General features: G+C 55.7%; 1 protein-coding gene across 14 annotated transcripts in view; it reads right to left on the bottom strand.

Moving 5' to 3' along the window:
- The window catches only part of Mcf2l (MCF.2 cell line derived transforming sequence like), a 154,034-nt gene that overhangs the window by 73,135 nt on the left and 55,342 nt on the right, over positions 1-25,557 (bottom strand). Inside the window, exon 1 of one of the 14 annotated variants that reach the window (XM_028881279.2) lies at positions 24,262-24,867. The exons of 7 other annotated variants lie outside the window; for them this stretch is intronic. In XM_028881279.2, the coding sequence (XP_028737112.1) occupies positions 24,262-24,352 (91 nt within the window). In that variant the 5' untranslated portion in view covers positions 24,353-24,867. Of the gene's footprint in view, positions 1-2,339; positions 2,784-10,049; positions 10,301-16,707; positions 16,984-18,865; positions 18,994-24,261; positions 24,868-25,557 lie in introns of those variants that run through there. 6 more of the 14 variants (XM_037211597.1, XM_028881277.2, XM_037211595.1 and 3 more) reach the window with 6 other exon arrangements.

The following is a 25,557-nucleotide window of genomic DNA, read 5'->3' as shown; positions in this document are numbered from 1 at the left end:
CAGAAAAACCAGCTTCCAGGTGCTGTGTTTCCAAACACTCAAGTCCAAGAGTCTGGCCATGCTCACTTCTGGACTCAGGACAGGAAGGGAAGTCTTAGAAGTCTCGGACAGGAAGTCTTGGAACATATCTCTGAAGGAGCAACCAGACTGGACCTGGCATGGTGAGGAGTAGCATGTGGAGGGTGGTGGGGGCAGATGTTTAGCACGTCAGAGCCTGGCCAGGAGTCCACCTGGCACCTCAGTGGCTAACTATGCCCTGTTAGCCACACAGTGGGTTTTTGGTGCTGATGCAGGTGGGATGAGCCCAGCCTAGCCCAAGGCTGAGGCTGAGTGATGGGCAAAGAGTCCCACGTCGCATGCCCCTGCTCCCCAGGCAGAGAGCTATGTTTTGTTCCCATGGACACTGGGCTCCCCATGGCCTGGTGCTAAGAGCCTCCCAGGATGGGATGGATCCTGTGCCCCTCCCTAAATGCGCAGAGGGACTTTTTATCTCCCATTAAGAACTAAGGCTTCTACAAATCTAAAAACAAACAATTATGTCAACCTTCACCAGAGACAGCAAACAAGGCAGCGCACTGAGGAGGCTGACCTCACCAAGGCAAGGGACAAGAGCTGGCCCTGCAGCAGACCGCGGGCACAGGATGGCAGAGGGGACAGGGGATGACCGGTGGGGACTCGGAGACAATGAACAAAGTCAGTGTAGTCAGTCAGAACCGCCAGAGTGTGGCAGAGACACCGAGACAGACAGACAGACGGACTGAGAGTGACAGAGAGGTGTGGGACTGTGGTACTGGTGGGGGTCTCACACACACCTGAGGGTCCCATGGCTCACAGACAGGCCTGGGCTGAGCATGTGTGCTTAAACGTGACATACCCATTATCCACCAGTCATGATAACCTTAAGGTCTCCCACCCTGGCTCAGGGACAGGATTCCAGGCCTACCTGTCCCCATTGAGTGCACGGGCACTAATGAGCACTGGATGTCCCAGAAAATGGCTTCTGGGTGCCCACAGGGGAGTGTCCACTTAGAGAAACGGCCTACAGTTACAGAAGGCCGCTGTTGCATCCATCACACACACTAACTGTTTATTTGAAAATCTGACAAATGGTCCCTGGAAGGCAAAGCAGAGACCCTTACCCTAGCCTTACCAAACTCCCCCAGGAAAGAAAGACCTCTGAGCGACTGATATCTTAAAAATACAGCACACTATAGGAGTGCACCAAGATTGAAGGGGCGGTTGTAAGGATTCAGAACTCCACCTGACTAAGAAACAAGCAGATATCAGCTGTGATTCCGCGGGGCGCCTTGCCTCTGACGTGCTGGGGACCCTCTATGACCGCTCACTGTCCTCGGGGGCTTCACTGGGAAATCGGACACTCCGTATTTATTCGTTGTCACAGAGCTGAGGACTGACTCATTAAAATTCACAAAAATCCTTTATGGGTCATTCATCAGTGCTTGGCAGAAATACCAGCAGGAAATGTAATTGTGACAAAATACTTCAAAAGGGGTGCCCTTCCTCTCAGAAATAATGGAGGCGCTCCAAGCCGCTTCCTCTCTGCCAGGCCCCTCGTTCTCTTCTTTTCCTGGGGTGACTCCGCTCCCTTCCCTGTTCTTTTAGTGCCAAAGCCCAGCACCAGGGCACCGGCACCACCTCATGGCACCTGCCGTCCCAACAGAGGCAGAACCAGGTCGCAATGAGACTAGGAAGCCCCCAGGAAACATCCAGTCCACTGCCGAGAGGCCATGGCCATCTAGCCCTGTATCCTTGCTGTCCCCTAGGTTCTGCCATCAGATGGGCAGCTCTGGGGATAATACTTGCCAGGTATTCCTGCTAGGAGGAAAGCAAAGCCATGCCACTGGCTCTGGAGGTGGCTTTCGCTCGCCAGCCGGCATGTCCACGGAAAACCCCCCGAACAAAGGGGATCACTCGTTTCCAAGAAGGTGTGCAGACACCCTTCATCGGGAAGCAGATGTGACTGCCGCTGTCCTCAAGGGACGCTCAGGCCGGGTCCAAGGGGTACTGTCCAGACCACAAGGGCAAGGCATCACGCCCCCCACCCCCACCCCCCGCCCCCGCCCCGCCCTGCGGGAAAGGGTGGTTTTTCTCCATAACCTAGCCAGCCCATGCCCCACCCCCATCCGCACCCTGCCGTGTGAGCCAACAATAGGGCCCCAGCACCAGAACAACCCCACCTGTCCCCCACTCAATTATCCTACACAGACTCCCTCCACCACCACCACCACCCCCGCCGCCTCCTACGACACATCCACAGCCAACTCGCTCATTCCGGGGGAAACGACGGGGATGGGGACGCAGCGGGGACCGGGACGCACCTGCACTTGTCTTCAGCAGGAGCCACAGGGCTGTGACGTCCTGGGACAGCAGGGAGATGAGGCTCAAAGTCATGCTGTCGCCCTCACCACCGGTCAGGAGTCGGCGGCGGCGACCTGTTTGCTGGCAAGCCGGCCCGGGGTGCACAAAGGAAGCCGGCGGCGGCGGAGCTCCATCTTGGGCTGCCGAGCGGGGACACTACGCCTCCCCGGGTTAGCTGCGCAGCGCTGGCCTCTGAGTGCCGCGGGCTGCCGCGGCTGCTCCTGCTCCTCGCCGGGTCTCAGATTCATTCGCTGTCCTGATTAAGGAGCTAGAATCGGCTCACTTATCCTGCTGCGGATGATTAACTGTTGAGAGCCTGGCAGCAGCTGAGCCCCGCTGGCGGCAGAGCCAGGCGGCTTGTTGTTTGTCTGGACCCTCCCTGCAGGGGCCCTGCCTCCGTCAGGTTCCATCCACAGGGACAGTCGGGCACAGGGACCTAAGCTATAGAGGCCCCAGCTCAGCCAGGTCCTACCCACCCACACAGCCCCGGGAAGCAGGCCCTTAATCACTGGTGCTCCAAGTTTAGCCAGGTTCTGTCCATTCAGACAACCCTTGGGTGCAAGGCACGCCCCCTACCCAGGTAGACTGTTCCTCTGGGGGTAACCCTCAGGCTCCTCCATTCTCCAGAGGGTGGGCAATGTCATGGTGGAGGGAAGGGCTCAGAAGTGGGATCTCCCAGGCTCCAGGTTCAACTGCCGCTTGCTGGGAGGTTGGGCGTCATAGTTTACACCATCTGCAGCCTCAGTTTCCCAGTGCTAAAACTGGTGAGAGAATGAGAAGGCTTTTGTGGTGCTTTGCGGGACTCCATCTTCCTGGACAGCAGTCATCACTCCGGTCCTGTGGCCGCTGCCACCAGGCAGTGATGAGCAAAGATGCTAACACGCGGATCTCACACTTGCCCCTGAGCCTGCTCCTCTGGACAGCAGTCATGCGATGGCCTCTCTGTCCCAAGTCCCCACCAGGGTCAGAAGTCCCTCCGCAGCTCTAGCTTCTTCATACCTCTCATCCTCGTTGTGGGGTTCCCAATGTTATTGATGCCTAAGGAATCATTTCCTTCACCAGAGTCCTGTTGCCTTTGCGCTGGGACTCTGGTACCTGGGCACATGCTCTGGGGGCTGCCCTAACAGGGCCTGCTGCTCCACGGGCATCTGAGGCTCCTGCCTGCCGCCAGCAGAATAAAACCTATCTCAGGCCAACCCTGTCTGGACTCAGGCGGCCAGGCCATCACCAGAGGCTTGCAACCGCAATGTAAATAGAAGTGCCGGGCTCACAGTCTGGAATCCACCCTCATCCTTCCCCATGTCCTGACCCTGTTCTTGGAAGGTGTCAACTGCCAGGGGAATCCTCTTCAGTCAGTCTCCTCGTCTTTCTCAGCCTCTCTGACATCATCTGTATTCTGATGGAACAACCCTCTCTTTATCAACCCACAGGGACGGGACAATTGCTGGAGCCACCAGAGCGGATCAAGGCATGATTCTTGGCACAGTGGGTAAACAACCACCTTTCCCATGTCCGACCTCCAGTTCCCCCAAACTCGAGGCAGACGAGAGCACATCCCACCCCGAGTACCTACTTTGTGGAGATGTGCTCAAGACTGCCAAGATCCACTCCCACTGAGGCCACTGAAGGTCCATGGTCCCCCACTGTGCTGGAGCCCCAGGGCAGGGGAGGCACAGGGTGACTTCAGGTGCCCTCACTGCAGCAAACACATTTGGAGCGAAAGCAAAACGGTGTTCTGAGAAGCAAGCTGCTTACAGAGGGAGTTATTACTAAGTTCAGGGACAGGAGGAAGTCCAGGGCTGTCCTCTGCTGAGGACATGTGACAGGGAGGTGCCTGGGGACAGAAGCAAGACCCATGGAGCTGGCCAGTTCCTTCTTCTTGCCTGCTCTTCTCTCCCAGGCTCTCTGTGTTCCCAGCCACATGCTTGTCAAGATGAAGTGTGCGCAAGGACCAGAGATCCGCGGGGCACACGGCGGGTCCTCATTGGTTGACCAAGTGAGTGATGTGTCAGAGGGGATGGAGGGCCCACCAAGGCCTACTGTGACGCAGATGGAGAGGGGCTGGCTGCTGTCCTGTGTCCAGGCTTCACGGTGTTCTTGTGGCCCTGGCCGATCACTTCATGATTTCTTTTTGGGAGAATGACTCCCTCGCGACACTGAAACCCTGTCACTTCTCAGAGATCCTTAGCATTCCAGCTTCCTGCAGAAGGTCTGGCCTGTGAGCTACCAGCTCTCATCTGACTTGAGCAGTGCCCTCCCCTCCCTAAAACCTTGCTCACACTTGCACTACGACATAAAAGTGACATCTCACAATGCCGAGGCCACCTTCCCGGTCTTTTTTTTTTTTTTTTTTTTCCAGCCCAGCCTGCAGCAGATTCATGGCCAAGCCCAAAGTCTGGGAAATATTGAAGTGAACTGAGACATTTAGCCCAGAACCCCAATGCAGGTGAACAGCCCAGACCAGCAGGGAGATCCTAACTCCATCCTGCATCTGTGCTAAAGCACAGCCCACAGCCATAGCAGGAGTCACAGAAACTAGTTCTGCTTTTGTTGAATATGGTCTGAGAAGCCCAGAGAGTCTAGGAAAGAGGCCACTGTGAAGAGGGGGTGTGTGTTCCTTTATGGAGGTGCTCATGTACTTATGGCCATTCAGGCCCTAGGGACAAAACGGACTGAGATGGTCAAGTCTCAGCTCTACGGAAGGCAGATTCCCAGAGAAGGATGAAGCTCCTCTGAGCTCATCATTGTCTTCCCACAATAGCCCACATTTCCTGAACGTCGGGAGAAAACACCCTGAAAGCCCATTTCAAAGCCTGCATTTGTTCAGCTCCTACCCACACACTCCTCCTTCCCCAGGGTCACCTTTCCTGAGGGCAGCTCCCCTCCTGCCCTCTGAGCCCGTTCCTTGTGTGGATCCAAGGACTCCCTGTGCTTTTCTCCTGTGCTCCACGGTGTGTTAGCATGTCATGAGTGTGTGGAGTACATGTGTGAGCGACGGAGCCCCATGTGGCTAAGTTCTGCCCCGATCTTGCCACTGCTTAGGATCCTCTGTACCCAGAACACATTGTACGGCAGATAGATATCAGAGACACTGACCAGGCCTTAGAGGCGGGTAGGAGTAGGAAGCTCAGAGCCACTGTGCAGACATGTCTCTGGGAGCCTCCTCCATGCTTTCCTGTGGTCCTTAGAGGCCTAGGGATGACACAATTCCCATGCAACTGGTGGCTGGGGCCTTCCCATGCTCTTCCACATAGTGCTTTGTGATAGGCCCTACAGCGTCCTCCATCACGCCAGCAGGAAACCCTCTGGCTTTGCTCCCGAACAATGATAAGCACTGTGGATAGAAAGTGCTCCTTAGCATGTGCGTGTTCAGGAACAGGCTCCAAGCAGCTTTATTCAAGACTGGAGACAAGGGGCAAGGTCAGAGGGCAGAGAAGAATTTCAGGGCCAGACCCCAGGTCTGGGTGGCTGGGTAGCCTTATGATGCCCTGCAGGAAGAGAGACTGGAGTGTAGGGACAACGTTGGCCTTACTTGTTGGTGGCTGCTTTCAGACTCAGGCAGACAGCTGAATCGTGAGGTCCCCCCATGGAGGGTCACAGCCTGGGAAGCAGCTGACGTAAGAGTTACAGGGACTCCGGAGTGTACAGCTGAGCTATGGCCAGGAGTCAGTGAGCCGCCGGCCCCGGCAGATGGAGGAGTCTGCCACACCTCTCAAAGTCTAGGGTAGCCTGACAGCTGTCATTTCATGTCATTCTCCCCCATCAGATGCACCAAGGCCAGTGGTGTGAGCCTGGGGCCCACACTTCCCATCCAGCAGAGGCCCAGGGTTTTGCCATCAGGGCAGAAAACTCTGCAAGGGAGTTGTTTACTTAAGAGTCACACATCGTTCCGTGTGCTGGGTGAGGTGGTCCCGCTGACAGGCACTTTTCTACCTAAGGTGACGTAAGGTGATTTGGGGGCTAATGGGTAGCTGAGCAGAAGAGCCCAGGAGTTGTATGTGCTGGACCCTGAGTTCCATTTCCAGCCACACACACACACACACACACACACACACACACACACACACACACGCGCGCGCGCACACACACGCACACATACACAATCACACACACACACACGCACACACACACGCACACACACACGCACAAACACACACAATCACACACATGCACGCACGCGCACACACACACACATTCACGCACACGCACACAAACACACACACGCACGCGCACTCATGCACGCGCATACACACACAATCACACACGCACAAGCACTCACACAAACACACAAACACTCACACACACATACACACACACTCACACAAACACTCTTACACACACATGCACACTTATACACACATGCGCATGCACACACCACACACGCATGCACACTCACACATACAACACACACATGCACGCACACTTATACACACATGCGTGCTCACACGCACACTCACATACACGCATGCACACACAAAGGTACTTTGATAGGGCTCTACCTGACAACGCAGTAGGGAAACAGTGTCAAGTCAAAGCGTGGGTCCTGCAGGGACGGAAGAGTCGGGAAGAGGACCGCCTGCTGCAGAGGACCCTGGCGGAGGGACAGCCGAGCCTCCGGGGGACGGAGACTCCACCTTGCTGAGGTTCCGACTTCACTGTTCATCCCCAGTGGTTCTCACCCTTCCTAAGGCTGCGACTCTTTAATACAGTTCCTCATGGTGTGGTGACCCCAACCCTAAGATTGTTGTTGCTGGGCAGTTAAGGGGCACGCCTTTAATCCTGGCACTCGGGAAGCAAGCAGTTCGAGGCCAGCCTCGTCTACAGAGCTAGTTCCAGGACAGCCAAAACTACACAAACCCTGTCTTGAAAAACCAAAAAAAACCCTAAAAATTTAAAAAATTATTAGCCGGGCGGTGGTGGCACACACCTTTAATCCCAGCACTCGGGAGGCAGAGGCAGGCGGATCTCTGTGAGTTCGAGGCCAGCCTGGGCTACCAAGTGAGTTCCAGGAAAGCCGCAAAGCTACACAGAGAAACCCTGTCTCAAAAAACCAATATATATATATATATATATATATATATATATATATATATATATATATATATATAATTGTTGCTACTTTATAACTATAATTTTGCTACTGTTATGAATCATGATGTAAATATCTGATAGGCAGGATATCTGATATGCGACCCCCAAAGGGGTCATGACCCACAGGTTGAGAACCCCTGAGTTAAAGTTTGGACCGTGATTGTTGGCTCTGAATTCACCTCTTCACTGAGGAGAACTCCAGGCTCTGGCCCAAGGGTGGTCCAGCCTGGCCCGTGCAGGGATGGCGATGAAACGCGGCATTATCAACCAAATTTCAATATTTGGCACACAATACTTAAATATCCTATTTAAAAATATTTATTTTACTTTCAGTTATGTGCACACATATGTGTCTGTGTGTGGATACGTGCACGTGAGTGCAGGGACCTGAGGAGCCTAGAGGTGTTGAATCCCTCACAGCTGGAGTTCCAGGTGGTTGTTTGCCACCCACTGCAGGCTGCTGAACACTGAACTTGAGTCCTTTGTGAGAGCAGTATTTGATCTCAGCTGTTGACCCATCTTCCAGCCCAGAAGCATGATATTTTAAACATACACTTTAAATGGCTGACGGGGATTGGTCCAGCCCGAAAGAACTATAGCCTGGGACATGTGTGGCCAATGACATGGGCTCCTGCCACCAAGTTTCACCTGCCCTCCAGGTGAGTCCAGAGGGCCATGTCTCCCCACGGACGACTGAGCTGGTTACAGGTAATATCTGCTTTGTCCTGCCAAAGACTCTTCCTGCCTTGGTAGCAGAGCAGCCCTTCCCTAAGGTCATCAGGGTCCCACATCCTCTAGACACTGTACACACACCAGGGAAAAACATTCTAATGCGTTGAAGTCCGAGCTCTAGGAGGAAAGCGGCCCTTTGTGACCCTTGTTGGAAGGAGCTGGAAACCCCAGAAGATCAGCTTTTCAATCAGTGGGACTGTGCAAGGAAACTACATCATTGTCAGAGACACCAAATGTATCCAAGGAAAAGCCAGCCTCACCCCTGCATGGTGGCGCAGGCTGAGAACCATCAATACCACCAAGGCCAGGCCCAAAGCACACAGGCTCAGGCCCTCCTAGGGGTACATCTGTCTCCCCAGATCCCTTCTGTCCAATTCCAAACAAACACTAGCTTAGAAAAATGTCCCAGCACAACCTCCAAGGCCAGGCCCGAGCCTCAGAACCCTCCTTTGCAGGTCTATCTCACCACGGACCCCCACACCCTGCCCTCCCTATCCATGGCTCTCCACACCGTCCCCACTTCTGAGCCTCTTGACCTTGGAATATAATCGTGACACTGGGTTTTATGTTTTACAGCATTTTTGTGTACTCCTTCCCAGTGTTTTTCATGGATTTAAACTTTTTCTTCCTACAGCGGTAGTGAGCTTTCATGTCTTTGGTTATAGGGATTAACAGTAGCCGAAGACAGAAATTCTGCTTCTGTTCACCTTTAATTAACCTTCACTTCTTATTTGTGTGTTTTACAGAGTCTGTGATGGTTAATATTGTCAACATGACAGGACCGAGACTCTCCAAACCGCAAACCTCAGGACCCGTCTGTGGGGGAGCCTCTAGATTGAGTTAATTGGTGTGGGGCAACCCACCTAAATGAGGGGTCCGCACTGCCCCATGGGCCGGGGGCTTGGGATGAATAAAGAGGAAGAAGCCAGCTGAACACCAGCATGCATCACTCTGTTCCCTGACTGCAGATACAAGTGACCAGCTGCCTCAAGATCCTGCTGCCAGGCCTTCCCCGCCATGACAGACTACCCCAGAGACAAAACCAACCCTCCCTTCCTTCAGTGGTTTTCCTCAGGTATTTCATTTCATCACAACATGGAAAGTAACTAACGCAGTATCAGTGAGTGTGGCGGTGGTATTTACATACAGCGGGGACGGAAGCCGGGAAAGGCCCCCCTACTGAGACTGAGCCTGGAAACACCCAGAACCTCGGAAAAACGCAACGCCAGGCCCAGAACCAGCTTCCTGAAGGCCGCAGGGCAGACTCACCACTATTGCCAAGCCCACCTATGCCCATATTGATTAACTAAACGGGAAGACCCAACATGGAAACCAGATACACAAGCCCCAGGGAAGCGATGGCTTTGGAAGATCCTTGCTTCCCCTGAGCTTGGAAGAGGCCTAAAAGCCAGGGTCCAGTGGGCTCAGGATGCTGGGCCATGTCCACACCCTGGGCTTCAGGAGTGGCAGCGTTGTTGGACAAGGGTGAGGTCGCTGGCCCCGCACCAATGCCGTGGGCAGAGCGGCCACCCCTGGTGGACAGCTGCATCGCGCAAACCCCGGCAGTCCAGTGAGGCTGGCAGCTGTGGGCAGATACCCATCTCGGAAAGCAAACACAGGTGGGACCTAAGTCAAACAAAAGGCCACGGGAGCCGGGACACAGCGGGTGTGGCCATGCCTATCTTCCAGGATGCTCCTGGCACACCGGGCACTGTGGCCACAGGGACAACAGGGGAGGGGCAGGGTGATACCTCTCCTCAGGTGTCAGAAAGGACTCCTTGGACAGGGCTATCAGATTCTGTACCCCTAAACCTGTCTCCATCCCATGTCTGGAAGTTGAAGCTCACCTGTAGTTAGGGGGTGCCAGGATTCAGGGTGGTTCACGGAAGTCCCCTAAGCCCCCTAAAGGACCAGGGGGTCTCAGGACCCCCCTGAGATTACTGATGGGTCAATTCTGGAGTCCAGGTTGATGAGAAGTGGGGAGGTGTTCTGCCTGGGTCTCCCCACCGAGAAGCTCAGGACGTGATGGATTCCATGGTCCTGCGGGGCTCACAGCGGCTGTGGCAGGGTGAATGGGGTAAGACACAGCCGCCCATCTGCTCACCTGCCCCGTGGGAGTGGCCCAGGCTGCAGGTCACGATCCAGCAAGGCCAGCGTCCTATGGCTGCCTGGATGTACCTGCGGTGGTGAGAGCTGATCAGTCCCACCCAGCTGCCAGGGTGTGTCTCAGGTCTCTGCTGAAGTTTCGTGGGGGTGGCGGGAAGGAGGGCGAGGCCCAGGATTCCAGGCCTACGGAGCAGGGCTGTGCAGACAGAAACACAACCGCCCCGTGTTGAGCACTGTGGGCAGGTGGCTGGAAGCCCGGCTTCAGCGCTGCCTGAGGCTACTCAGATCTGCATCCATGGCGGTAAAGTGAGCTGACGCAGGCAGCGGCAGGAGGCGGAGCACGGGCCGCTGAGTGCGCACGGAAAGCACTCATGATGTGTACAAGGGAAACCATGGAGCGGGTCCTGTCTGGCGCGGGGGAGGTGGGGGCAGGAGGGAGGGAGAAAGGGATAGCAGGATGGCTAGAGGGCAGAGAGGAGGATGGTGGAGTGGGAGGTGGGAGGGCGGGTGGGCAGGGATGTAAGAGACAGACTTACTGGACAGGAAGGGGCAGGGGGCAGGAGGGAAGGGAACAGGAAGATGGGAAGGCACTAGGGTAGGGATATAAGACAGAAGTGGCAGGGGGTGTGGGGGGTAGGGGTAAAGAGGTGGGGGGTGAAGAGGTGAAGGGGTGGGCGGTGAAGGGGTGGGGGTGAAGGGGTGGGCGGTGAAGGGGTGGGGGTGAAGGGGTGGGCAGTGAAGGGGTGGGCGGTGAAGGGGTGGGGGTGAAGGGGTGGGCAGTGAAGGGGTGGGCAGTGAAGGGGTGGGGGTGAAGGGGTGGGCGGTGAAGGGGTGGGGGGTGAAGGGGCAGAGGTGAAGGGGCAGGAGGCAGGAGTGTAAAGAACGCAGCAGATGATAATTGAACTAACAGAAGAGAGGAGGAGGCCAGAGGGTGGGGTGTGGGCGCAGGGGCCACTCCCTTGGCATCGGCAACCCTCACAGCCAGCTGGAGAACGGCATATTTAAAAATTCCATTCTTAGCCGGGCGGTGGTGGCGCACGCCTTTAATCCCAGCACTCGGGAGGCAGAGCCAAGCGGATCTCTGTGAGTTTGAGGCCAGCCTGGTCTACAGAGTGAGTTCCAGGAAAGGCGCAAAGCTACACAGAGAATCCCTGTTTCAACCCCCTCCTCCCCCCCAAAAAATTCCATTCTTATGGGGGCTGAAGACATGGCTCAGCAGTTAAGAGCCCCGGCTACTCTTCCAAAGGAACTTGGGTCCCATTTCCAGGACCCCTGTAGCAGTTCACCACCATCTGTAACTCTAGTCCCAGAGGATCTGGTGCCCTCTGCTGGTCTCTGCACACACCAGGCATGCACCTGGTGCACAGACACACATGCAGACCGAACACTCATACTCATAAAAGAACCATGTTTAAAACCTCGTTCTTCCTCTCAGTTCCCCTCTAAGCCAATGTTCTCCTTCTAAAGCTACACCTCTTCACCACAGAGCAGTGCTCAGCGTGAGACGCTCAACGAACCCTGGGGACCAGAATCTGGTGACTTGGGGAAGAGACGAAGTAGGTGACCGGGCTGTGGTAGGAACTGGGGAGCGAGGATGCTCTTACAGATCTGAGTGAGGTACCCGGCAGCCTGTGCTGTACGGACTTGGAAGGGGGGCCCAAGAACATCCTTGCTGCTATGGTCATGGGGAGGCCGGTCCTCAGAGCATCCGGGACTGAAGGGCATCTGTGCATGCCTGCCCACGCAGCCCCCATTTCCATCACTGGTGACAGGGCACCAGAGTCTGGAGGGAGGGCAGGAAGGCAGCTGAAGCCTTATTATTCCTGGCAAAGGGGACGACGGGACTAGCTGGCAAGACATCCCAGGCTCCCCATCCCCCAAATCTCATTCACTTCTACGTCCTTTTGGAATTGTCTGCACAGGTCACCAGCCTGAATGTCCCCTCCATAGGTAAACAGCCAGAACCGAGAACGGGGGTGGCAGAACCGAGCTGGGATTCCTCATAGCTGCCTGGGCAGACACGCTTGCGTCAGACAGGGACCAAACAGGGACAGGCAGGGAAGGGGAGCTAGAGCGTGAAGAGGCAGAGTCCCGGACAGACAGGGAACGGCCACGATGCTCAGGGAAAAGGTGCCCCGTGGGCACCAAGCTTGCACTGGACACCGTTGTGAACCCCCCCCCCCCGCCCCGTGCATGTGGACATATCCTCGAGCAAAGCGTAGGCTCTGGCACCGATGGCCTAAGGCCTCATCTGCTGGGTGCCAGTCACACTCCCTCATGGGCTGTTTAATACCCTGTCCCTCTGTGAGCCTGTCTGTGCCGGGGAGGGGAGCAGCCACTCACTCCCAGGTCAAGACGGTGGTACTCTGGGGTGTGTGAACCATGGTTCATCATACGCCGTGGGCCAGCACCGATCCCCAGGGCCCATTGACACTCCTGGGAGAGGATTGTGCTGAAGTTTGGAGAGAAGACAAAACAGAGGAACATGCCATGAGGGGTGTACGAAGTAGACGACCTGGGGAGTCCACAGCAGCGTCCCGAGCAGGAGAATGTAGGGAAGTAAACTCGGCTTCCTCCCCGAGTTAAGGAGCACAGTGTGGCCTCTCCACAGACTTCTATAACTATGTGGCTGGGGCTCTACCCTCCAGAGAGCTTGGGCAACTCAAGCAGCTGTGTCTAAAGGAGAATTTAAGTGTTTCAAAATGTTAAAAGTATTTTCCCTCCCTCAAACATTTTTTTTACAAGCACAGCTGACAGATTTATGTGAGAAAGAGCTCCCTTGGGCCTCCATGGCAGTCATGAAGCTCCTGCCCAAGTCTACCCTCACGTGAGGAAACTCACCCAACACGGAACACACATCTGGCATCTCCGGATCCACACTTAGTGCCCCCCCCCCAGTCTGCCCTCCCAAGTTTCTCTCGTCCAAGGAATAAACAAACCGGCGGCGGTGGAGAGGTGAGTCTGAGGCTATGTGTCCTGGGTCCATGGAACAAGAACAAGGCCCTGGGCAGTCCCGTCACGTCAGCTGTACCTACAGCCCTGCTTCTTGCTCAGATGCCTCAGCCAGCCTCACTGGCTACGATGAGGAATCAGCTCCCTTGCGGGGTTTCCTGGGTCTCATACCGCGTCCGTCAGACTTGCACTAACCCCTAAAGTTGACTGCATTCTGGGCCAGAGCGTTCTTGTTTTATTTTCCCCTCCCAGTAGAGTTTCTTCCTTCCTCCTCTTCCTTCCCGAGGCCCCTTCATCAAAATCCCATCTTTTCTTCAGCACTAGCCACAACCCTCTCAGCTCGAGGTCCCCACAGTTTTTGGCTCTCGGCTAGTTTCTCTCTTAGGAAGTTTGTCTTTCAATCCGTCCACAAGCAAGAACTTCCTAGAAGCCAGCGTGTTACACACAAGACACGAACTTCTTGTATCTGTGACTAGACAATCCTGGTGGGTCCCAAGCAATGGCTCCTCTGTCCTTCCCTGAACCCACGGTTCCTACAGTCCCTGAAAGATCTCTCATCCCTCCTCTGGGTGAAGCCCCATGGTGGCCTTGCGTGTAAGTCAAGTTTCCAAACTGGACTTGAGACGAGACTTTGCATGTCTGACCCATCCATGAGCCACAGCCCCACCGCGACTGGTGCCTGCTGCCTCCATGTCCGCACTAACGAGTGACTGCCTCACTCAGGTGCCTGTCCGCCAATCACAGATCATCCACGCGTCTCTGCTGGCACGATCCTCCAGTGTGGTCTCCCCACATCAGGACCGCCCCCCCCCCATAAGGCAGAACATGCGATAACGTCTGCCATCTTACCAGTGAGGCCCCTGGCTTCTCAGAGCAACCGAGACCCCTCTTCTCGTCTGCATCCCTGGGACCTGGCTTGGTGCCTGGTGGAAGCAGAATCAATGATGCTGCCGTAGCAGGCAGGCTTGCGCTAAGTCTGATCTCCATGCACAGCCTATGAGGTGCACACTAACTGTTGGGAGGAAACAGCATCTTTTATCTTGTTAGAGCTCAAATGCAATTCAGCCGTCAGCACTGTAAAAACCCAGAGCTGAGACTGAGCTCTCGGGTTTCAGAGGCTGCCCTGTCATCGAAACAGAGCCTGCAGCGCAATGTGACATGGAGCAAGGGCTGTGGAGTGCCGTAGGGGATTATGTGCCCCTCCCGCTAGAACACGACGTCGGTTTCATAAAGGGTTGGCGGGGGGCGGTGTGATCCACTGGGCAGCCATGTCCCACTGTCACTTCGTCGGGCTTAGCCAGCACTCCCATAGGGCACACTGGCTTCCAGCGTTTGCCCCAGGGTGCAAGGACTCCGGACCCTCAGTGGTGAGGAGGGGTGAGTCCTTGAAGACTTCTAGAAGGTCAGCAGGGAAGCGGAAGTGGAGAGCAGCTCAGTACTAAAGTGCAGCCCTCAGTGGCCGTCTTACGGACAAGCACAACCCAGAACCTGTCCTGACCTTGCGGAAGCAAGAGCCACATAGGTCTGGACACGCTTCTGGGTGGCCGTGGTCCCCAGCCAACGTGGGCAAAGGTCTGCTGAGAAGAATGTGGCACCCTCTTTGAGGAAATGGCTTAAATGCAATTGGAGAGACAAAAGAAGATATTTTTATAAGAAACGATCCCCATAGGCTGGACGCCACCACCATGGGGCCCTGCTGGGCACACACAAGTGTAAGGTCAGAGTCCCCAGGTAGACAAGTGAATGAATAAATGAATGAATGGATGAGCAAAGGAAAGCATTCCTCGGACTTCTATGTCAATCTCATATTTCTTAAAAGATATGTTTATTTTATGTATATGAGTGCTCTATCTGCATGTACATCTTTATGCCAGAAGAGGGCATCAGATCCCACTATAGATGGTTCTGAGCCACCAGGTGGGTCCTGGGATTTGAACTCAGGACCTCTGGAGGAGCAGCCAGTACCCTCAACCATTGAGCCATCTCTCTAGCCCCAAGTTTCTCATTCTCAGCTCATCATCAGACCATTTGTTTTCTTAAATTCTCTTCCCACGTGAACACGGCCCCTTCAGGTGGCTGTTCTCTGAAACTCCCTCCCTGTGTGAACATGGCCCCTTCGGGTGACTGTGAGAACGGCAGAGTCTGGAAGAACTTCACAGGGAAGCCATCACTTCCTGTCCGCCATCATCTCTGGTGGTGCATCGTTTCTCTGCCAAGCGAGCGGCAGTGGCCAAGATGAGCTCTCGTGCTGGTTTTATGACCTGGCTTTTTACTTTCTGCCCTTGGAAAACCGGACTTCCCTAGAGACCGCTCGCCCTGCGGAGCTCAGTTCAACTGTCCCCAACAGGGCTGACACCAGCACAAATCGTCCTGCTCCTTAAACACAAGCCAAGGCTGCAGGCTCAGCTGGCTATTGCTCTCGGGGGCACAGATTCACTTCCTAAAACTCTGTGCACGTAGTCTGAGAACGAGAACAGGGGGGTGGGGGATTTAGCTCAGTGGTAGAGCGCTTGCCTAGCAAGCCCAAGGCCCTGGGTTCGGTCCTCAGTTCTGGGGGGGGCGGGGAAGACCGAGAACAGGACCTGGGTCCCAGCTTGCTTCTCCCGTGCCATAGATATGCCTTTGTGGGGTCGGAGTGTCACACATGCACACATAGAGGCCCTTCACAGAATCACACCCCCCCCAGGAGCCTATGGGAGAGGCCTGGCTCCTCCCAGGGCACCAGAGCACAGCGATCACCCCACCACCTTCCTTCCCTTTCACACGTGACGGATGCATGTTTCTCTGGTGACAGATTGGCTCCCCAAAGGCTGTGCTTAGCCGTGTTCTCTCGCCGTGTGTTAGAGCAGACCAGCACAGCAGATGAAGAGTGCAAACAGAGCCCCGAGGCTGCTGTGCCCACATGGCAAACAGCACCGTCTGTTATCAGACCCTGTCCCATTTGCTCTGAGTCACAATGAACTCCTCGGAACCCAGGGCAGCCACCCATGCTGGACAGCCATGGCCACATCCTAGGTGCTGCCGAAGCTCCGTGCCCAGCCCCGCCACATCCCCTTAGCCGCTCTGCAGACACGGAACCCCCAGAGTGACTTCCTATTCCTTGTGAGCTGGACTTCACCCAGGCACACAGAAGGCTTGTGTCGCGTTATTTGGGGACCCTTGCCTCACTTAGGCTGTGTTTCTTTAGTTCCCTGTCTTGGGGCGGTTAGGTGGCTCAGAGACTGCCCCTGTAGTCATGGGGTGGGACACTCCTGCTGGCCAGACACATTTACACACGCATCTTACCCTCCTCCTCCTCCTCCTCCTCCTCCTCCTCCTCCTCCTCCTCCTCCTCGCCCTGAGTGGGGTTGGGAGCCCAGGGCTAGAAGTGAATAGCCCGACACCCTCCCCCCTGCCCCAGGCCACGGACACCAGGCCACGGAAAACAAGCTACTTCAAAAGCCTTACCTCTCCTCAGCCACAGCAAAGAAAGACCACCACATGCACTGTGCAGGGCAGGGTGGGTGCTGACGGCCCATGGGTGGTCTGGCAATGTCTACAGACTGTGAGTCCCTCCTCGGGCCTTCCTTGCAATCTCTGGGAGGAAGAGCCAAGTCTCTATGGTTCGGGAGGGCTCTGCCAGGCTGCGGGAGGACAATTTCAGTTCCTGTTACGCTTCTGACTTAGGCTTCATTCCCAGCAGCCTGGCAAAAGGGCGGGCAAGCAGCCTTTGCCCCTGCTCTGAGGTAGCATTTCTGAGGGCTTTATTGCCACGTGAGCCCCCGGGGAACCACGAAAGGAAGTTGGACCTTGCGGGGAAAACCAAGAGAAGACAGACGGGCTCAGGTAGAAAGTGTCCTGTGCGAGCCAGCGAGCATCCCTGGGCAGTTCTGGTGGCAGACGCAGACAGGAGGGAGCCTGACCATGGTCCAAAGTCCCCGGTGCCACCCCCTGCGCAACCCCATAGCTCCCTAACTCCATCCAGTCAGCTCAGACCAGTGGTTCTCAACCTGTGGGTTACTACCCCTTGGGGGGGTCAAATGACCCTTTCACAGGGGTCACCTAAGACCATCGGAAAACACAGACATTTACATTATGATTCATAACAGTAGCAAACTTACAGTTACCAAGCAGCAACAAAATAATTTTATAGTGGGGGTGCCACCACAACATGAGGGGCTGTATCAAGGGGTCGCAGTGGTAGGAAGGCTGAGAACCACTGGCTTAGACACTGCTCTGTAGGAATCACACGCTTCAGGAGCCCTGAGGGGAGCCACGCACCTCGGCGAGTGTCCCACCACAGCAGGCAGCTCCGTGAGAGAGTTTGCACACTCTGATCTGTCCATGAGGGCTGACATCATGTCCACGGCCCGGCCTCTGACTTTGACACGCTGGACCTCTGGTGCCCCATCATACCCAGAGACTTCCCTCATTGACGGGACACTATAGTCCCCTTTGCAGGATATTCTGACATCATGGACCCATGGGGGTCTCGGTCAAGTAACCGAAGATTTCTGTGTCCAAACACGGGCTTGTTCACCCAACGACCACCTAGAGCTCTGGCCATGGAGACGACAAATCCCCCAGCTTCAGCTCTGACGAGGAAGAGTGTTCCCATTTTACAAAGAGATCCATGAAACTTCGCGGCTGAGCTGGTTGGCATATGGGCCCCATCCACAGAGCCCCGGTCCTCAGGGTGCCAAGCTTGCACGACACTGATGTCCCTTCACCTGCCACCCCGCCACACTCTCTGCAGGGTCAGTTGTCCTGGCTGGCTCCCCACCCGCTTCCCCAGGTACCTGGGCCTTCAGGTACCCAGCGCCCTTCCCCACATCACCAAGGGCTCTGCATGGCCTCAGCCTGTACTCATGAACAATATGTCCTGTGGAAGAGGGACGTGTGTGTCTCCCCCCACCCCCGCCTCCCGCCCCAGCATCTTCTGTGAGTGTCACTATTTTGAACACCCCTTGTGTCCTCTTAGGAGAGGTGGCTAGAGCCACAAAATGCAGAGAGAAGCACTGGGGGACCTGGGTGTGAGCAGGGCTGGCAGCGGCCACCTCTGCCGAGCCTTCTCTCTTCTGTCCACAGAGGCACTCCCCACACACTCATCGGTTCTGGCGACTACCTCTTCCACGGTCTCATCTGTTACACTGTCCGCACCGGTGAACTCTGTTAAATGCCAGGCCAGGTGGAATGTGACTGACTCCCAGGCATGGCCACCCTCCGACCTTTAAAGAAGCCAGGCTCGAATCACACAGACAGATGGGGCCGGGCCAACCATACAGTGACGCCTGCTCTGTCGGCTAGATGTTGGGCTCAAGGCTAGAGGAAGGACCCTTCTGGACACTGTGGCAGATGCTTCATGGTAGTGCAGCTCCCCGAGAGCTGATCATAAAGCAGCTTGGTGGCATTGGGGGGGGGGATTTCTAAACGTACCAGCCTATGAATGTTGTGGGCTTTTGATGTCAATGCCACAAACTAGTCGAGTGACGAGTATGGGGTGATCCTATCCTAGTGGCCTCAGATCCAAGGGGGACACAGACTGCTTCCCTCATCAACAGACTATCAGCCACAGAGCACCCAGCTGCACAGCGTGCCCACGCCCTCGGAGGACCCCAGGACTCACCCTCAGCCCGAGAGTGTAGCCAGGAGCACCACTCAGAGTAGATGTAGTAGAGTTTCATTTCTGCCACAGAAATCCAGATAGGACGTCTGTGTGCCATGGCCACCCTGCATGCGCACTGTCCTCCCCAGGCGCCCGGAGCACCTGACTGCATTCACCAATCGCGGGAAGAGTGTCCAGCCTCTTACTTTCGTTTTCCCATGAACCAGGATGGAGCCCTGGAAGGTGATTGCTCTCACAAGACTAACATCCCCTCCTCGCCCCACCCTGCGTATTTACACAGGGACTCCAGGCTGAGGCAGCCTGCCAGCGGCTTCGGGAGAAGGAATAATCGAGCCATTCTTGGCAGCCTGAAGGACTCAACTGGGGGTAACTCCCATTTACAGTGATGGACAGGAAGAGTTATCATTCCCAGGGAGGGAGGTAAGTGGGGTCAGCAGAGCACACCAGCAAGAAGTTAGAGGAGTCCTTTGTTATCCAACTGGAGAGGCCACTGCAGCAGGTGGAGCCTTGTTCCTGATAGGAAAGGAGCAGACAGTGTGTGTGTGTGTGTGTGTGTGTGTGTGTGTGTGTGTGTGTGTGTGTGTGTGTGTGGCGGCAGGGGGGACTGTCTACCTGACCTCTTTCCTTCTCCAGCATTTCATTCAACATTAGAGGCGTGGTACACAAAGAATACCCCCATCCAGAGCACAGACAGTTCTGGTGTTGGGGCACACACTTGCAGCCAGGCTACCCCGACACAGTCAGGACCTGAAGAGAGAGGCATGGGTAGACGAAGCTTCAGAGGGTGGGGGGCAGTTGGAAAACTGACCTCTCGGCCCAGTGATCCAGGCAAGGCTGGATTCCTGAACCCAACCAGCCATTCACAGTGAGGTCCCCATTGTTTAAAGACTTCAAATATAGTGACTGGCAGCCCCCGCTACCCAGACATCAGGGATGCCATTTCCACAAGGTCAACAAATGCACACTGTGGGGAGGGCAGAGCCTGGACAAGTGTGTGCCATTCAGCATTCCTCAAGAGCAGAGACTCCACAGGCACCCCAAAGATAACACACAGGGACCCAACCTAGATCCCAGAGACCCCAAAGATAACACACAGGGACCCAACAGAGACCTAGACCCCAGAGACCCCAAAGAGAGCCTGCAGGGACCTCAGGCTTGCAGGGACCTCAGCACAGGTGGCGTTGGGCTGCTGGGCTTTTCGAGGCTGGCACTGTCCTCAGTCTAAGCCAGTGGTAGCCGGTGGCCTGGAGAAGTCGGGAGGTCCAGCCCAACTCTGGGCTGAACTGATAGCCTCCGGATCTAGTTATCACAAAATTACTACCTCAACCAAGCTGTCTGAAATTTTAAAAACGGCAACAATCCCCCCCATTTCCTCAGACCAGGAAACGCCGTCTTACAAACAAGTTCCAGGAGCACAGTGAAGGAAATGTCTCTCACCAGTGTTTCCCCTGTGAACAAAAGCCCTATAAATCACAGGGCAGCTCCTCCCGCCACCTCGGCCACCTCCCCGCGCTCTGCAAGCTTGCTTTAGGGGCAGGGTGGCCACGCCTTTCTGCTGGCTGGAACTTCTGAAGCATGGAAACCGGCAGTGTGGATAAAAACACACCCGGCCGGGGCAGGCCCATCGCCCCCGTGGTCCAACCTCACGCTGTATGTTCCCTCTTTGAATAGTATGTCTGTCTTCCTCAAACACGGCAACTCAGGTAACCGAGGAACTTCGGCTCAGCAGCCTGGATGTCTGCTACGGGAAGGTCACCTGTCACACAGTGACCAGCTGGGACGTATGTGGGCCGAGCCTGCAGTGGGGGCTCTCCAGGCCAGCAATGCTGGAACCACAGTGTGACTGACGCTGGAAGGCATCCATCCCACAGAACACACAGGTTTAACATTCCTAGCTGGCGGCTGTGAAACATCAGCACAGGAGCACTAATTCTCCCAAAGAAAGAAAAACTTTCCAAACGTGGTATCCACTTAAGTCCTTACCTACCAGTCTGTGTAAACTGCTAAAGAACAAGTTTCTCCCAAACTCCTTACAGAACAGTTTTTCTCTGCACCTGACCTTAATTCCATCCCCCACTTTCATTTTAGCTGCCAGAAAGTCCAAAAGTAACTGTCAGCGTGATCAATATCACCCACGTGCCTCAAAAAGCTTTGTGGTATTTTTGCGTGTGTGGTGTGCAAGTGTGATGTGTACATGCGTCGTCATGTGCTTGTAGGTGCACACAGAGGCCAGAGTGGACACAGGACATCTTCCTTGATTTTTCTCCACTTGGTTTGTTGAGGCAGGGTCTCTCGCGGCACTGTGGGGAGGGCCACCCAGTCTGATGGTTCTGCCCCCAAGGCTCGCCAGTGCCCTCTAGTCCAGCCAGGAGGCTTGTGGTGGGACCCCTTGTGCTGAGGTTATGGGCAGCCCTTTGTCTGCCCCTTTAGTTAGTTCTGGCTCTGTTTAAAATTGTCTGTGCCAACCTCAGACATGTTTTTATGGAGAGACTACCTGGATTCTTAACAAGACAGTTCTCAGCTTAACAGAAACGGTTCTAAACACAGCAGAGCAGAGGGGACACCCTCCACGGTGAGAGCTGGCTGCCTTTCCCAGTGTCTTGGTGAAGGCTGATGCAGATCAACCCGAACTTCTCCTGGGTAAACTGATGGCACTCCGCTCTGGTTTGTTGGAAAATTATAACCTCCGGCCACACTATCATTTACCACAGGGAAGAAGCGTGGCAACTCTGACTCATGATTCACCTCCAGCCTGATTTTTGCCAACGCTCAGCCCAGTGAGGACAGTGGCAGTGTCGGGAGGGTCTGTGGGTGATGGTGTGGAGACCAGCACTAGCTGAATGGACAGTGTGCGAGGGAGGGGAGAAGAGGCCAGATGGGGCCTAGCCCTGCTGAGAGGCAGCAGGAGGTCATGCCCCGCGCCCCCCTCCCCCCCGCCGGGGCCACGAGGTGTCACAAGAACCCAAGTCGCCACTGTGTCCTGATCCCCACAGAGGTGATGGGTGACGTCATCTGTCTAGAGGCCATGCTCTCCGGTGGTCTGCCCTGCATGGAGGCTTCTGACATCAGCCGTAGCCCAGCACACGCTCCAGGGAGTGGAGCGTGCAACTGGGGCCTTGTTCTGACTTACAGAGCTTGGATCAGCCTCGGGCTTGTGCAGGGCAGGACCGCACTCAGAGGAAGCCACCTATTCCGTATCAAAAGGAGAGTGAAACCCTTTCCCCGAACAAAAATTGTGATGCCAGGGCCCAGGACCACATGCTGCCTCCTAGCCCTCTCCATCGGACGGTGCTTAAGGCATCTCAGTTTTTTCCATTATCCATCAAAAAGTATCAACTAAAGAGGACCCCACAGTGCTCCTGATGGGGGTGGCTGATAGAGCTTCCCTCCCAACATCCCCAACACACGCAGCCCCTGGGCACCTACACGCAGCCGAGGTGAGCACCCATTGTCTCTGGCCCGCTTTCACGGGCCTCGCTCTTCTGGTTCAGAATCACATCCGGGCTGTTGCCATGGCCCAGAGTTGCCAGATGCAGGCGAAATGCTTTCCCTCATCTCCAGCAAACAGTTCCCACGGGGACTTCCGTGATGAGAATACTAGCTCCGCCCAGTCCAGACAACCCACCCCTGGGACACCATCCTCACCCTTTGTTTACTCCACGCCGTTCCCGTCACCTGTCCTCTGCCGTAACCCCAGCTAGGTGCCAACAACCCCAGGCCCGACTCCACTTCTGACGAGACGTAAGTAGACACGAACAAGCCCCCAGAAAGGCTACATGCTCAACAAGCCGTGTTGTGTGGAAAAACGGACTCCAGAGCTTACTGCCTGCCCAGGCGCTCAGCTTGCAGAAGCAAGCTACTGGCTGCCTAAAGTGCTACAGACCCTAGCTGAGTGCCGCAAGCTGTTCCTGCTCCCAGCTGCACCTGCCCGAGCTGCACCTGCCTGAGCTGCATCTGTCTAAAATGCAATGCACCAGGAGGGAGCTCATCAGACAGACTCCACTGAGACACAGAGGGGGAGGCAGAGCCAGCAGGGTACCCCAAAAATGGATCTCAACACCCTCAGTAGGCAAACCAGACAGATAGCCCTGGTGGCGCAGGGGCAGTGATGTGAGATTACTCAGACCTGGTCCAGAGTATCCCACTGTGTGTGTGTGGGTGTGCGTGGGGGGGGGTACTTTGAAGTCTCCGTCCTGGAGACTCTCTCCACATCCATGTTTAGGGCCTGCAGAGGAGGAGAAGGCTGGTAATGGGCACTGAGCACCCTCATGCCAGGGCCAGCTCAGCCTCTGCCATGCACAGTCCTGTTCTTCCCTGGCATTGTGCTGGGTGGATGTCAGAGAGGGTTTGATAAAGGGCCTGGGGATCTGGTACTGCAACTGGGGTTATCAATGCCAATCCAGCAGGGCGTGGCCTGACCCACCGTGTTAGAGATACTTTCCATTTCCACATAGGAGAGCAAGGGCCCTTCCTGCCCTGCTGTGCCCATGCGGGGTCATCAGGCACCCCCAGGAGCTGCATCCTGGAGTGGAGGAAGGGATGAGCCTGGTTTACGGATCCCCAAATGGTTGCTCCCTCTTTGCAGCCTGAGGTACTTAGCAGGTCAGCTCCTTCCCCAAGCTGGTGGGGCTTAAATATCGTCAAACCCCCTTGAGGAGGCAACCCTAAGGTGGACCCAAGGAGGCGCTGGTCCGACTGTACTGTCTGTCCAGGGAATCATACCGTGACGCCCCGGGGATGCCCCATTCGCCTGAGGCTGGAGGCCACTGCTGCCCCCAATTCCTGGGCAACCTCCCAGTTCCAAGGCTCCTGGAGGCAGAGAGTGTTGTGTTCTCTGCCGGGACCAGAAACTAGCCCCAAGGCACTTCTTTAGCTCCAGCGACTGGAACTTCCTCATTTCTCGGGATGTTAATTTGTAAAACATTACTCCGAGATGGAGAATTTAAATCGGCTGAGCAAGTATGCTGCTCCAAAGAGAAGCTGACGGGCGGGGGGGGGGGGGGGGGCTGGGATACAGCTACAGTAAAGACAGGACTGGTGGGGACTTGGAGTGACAGATAACCTGCTCCAAGTGGGAACATGTCCCTCTGGCCCTCCCAACAGGGCATCACGGTCACATCTTCACTGTCTCCCCAGGAGTCCCACCACAACTTCTGAGCCAGGTCCTCCGCTGACCAGAAGGCAAAGGACGAAGAAATGAAGCAGACAAGGCTAGACGCCACACCTAGACTACTTTAGTTTTAAGCCAGGATGACCAACAGGCCACCAGACGTTTTTCAGGGCCCTGTAAACACCGCTCATCATATTTTGGAATGTTGAATCACCACAAGAAAGTGCCTGCCTAGAGGGGACACTTGTCCTGAGGCCCCAGAGAGGTGCCATCCCTTCTGACTCACCTGGCTTATGGCGCCCTGGTGCTCCCCGACGCTTCCTTGGTAGTGACCAGAACCGCCGCGCGGGCCCCCGGGAGGTAGCCTTTTCTGCCATTGAGTTGCCCTCCTGAGGGTTGAATCTCTGTGAAGCAGAGGCCCAGGGACTCTTCGGGACCTGCTCACACGTTCACAAAGAGCCCCGAGGTTCCCGACACCTACAGGTCTTCACTGGGACCGTGGGAAACCGTGGAGGTGCCAGCAACCTGCAGGGTACACCCGGGTACTGAGCTGTCAGGAGAAATAGGTGCTGACGTCCCACGTGACCTTGGGTTTTACCAAGTCATGAGAAAAAACAGGGTCAAGTGGCCTCCTGGGCTCCCAGCCTGCCCCTCAGTCCCCACGGCTCAGAATGTCCTTTTGCAGTGGCCAGGGGTTCCACACCTGCTGTTCTTCTCTCAGACGGTGGAGGAGAATGCGGCCGATGCCCCGGTTGCTGGAGACCAAGTGGGAATGGCTGAGCCCGCCCATCTGTGTGTGAGTTCTGGTGGCTTCCTTCCTTAGACAGGGGCTGTGTGGACAGAGCCGCAAATGCCAGGGAGCTACTGAGGCCAGAAGCACCTTCCAGGCTTCAGGAAGTCTCAAGTTCAAACAAACAGCTACAAACCAGGAGGAAGGGAGGGACGGGCTGCTGGCTTTTCTGAAATAGACCGGGAAGCTTCCCAGCCTGCTGTCCGGCCCTCGGCAGAGGAAACGGTGAGGCGCCCAGCTTGGCAGGGACACTTTCCGTGAGACACACTGAGCCTCCCAAGCCAGCGGCTGCTGACCTCTGCCCTGGTGCCCACAGACGCTTCTGAGGGAGAGTGAGGGGGCAGCATGGGGGCTTTCCCAAACTGGGTGCCACCCTCAGGCTCCACGTGCCCTGCACATCCTAGGGCTTCCGAGTCTCAAGTCTGATGTTCCAGAAACTTCATTGACTTCACTGGCTAAGCGCTGCCTTAGCCACGACAACACAAGCATGCCAGATGGTGAAGTGTGTTCGTTGCCATCTTTGATGTCATTGCCATAAGGCTTAGGAGAGAGCGGCAGGGGTTGGAGTCAGGTCGAGTGTCCAAAAGACCTGCGCCATGGCCCTCTGGCACTCGAAACCCACTTGAGGAACACCACCCCATTTGTGGTGGGGTGGTGCTTATTTGCTCTCTGTTTTCTGCGCGTGCACTCTAGGTGGGATGCACAAGGGCCTGCTCACCACCTGTCCTCCCTCTGGGGTCCAGGGGAGGAGGGACCAGTGCTCCCGCCTATGAGAAGGTGGCTGAGGTGCTC

The sequence above is a fragment of the Peromyscus leucopus genome, chromosome 17 (assembly GCF_004664715.2).
Source record: "Peromyscus leucopus breed LL Stock chromosome 17, UCI_PerLeu_2.1, whole genome shotgun sequence".
NCBI lineage: Eukaryota > Metazoa > Chordata > Mammalia > Rodentia > Cricetidae > Peromyscus > Peromyscus leucopus.
This window is presented reverse-complemented; position numbering and strand designations above follow the sequence as displayed.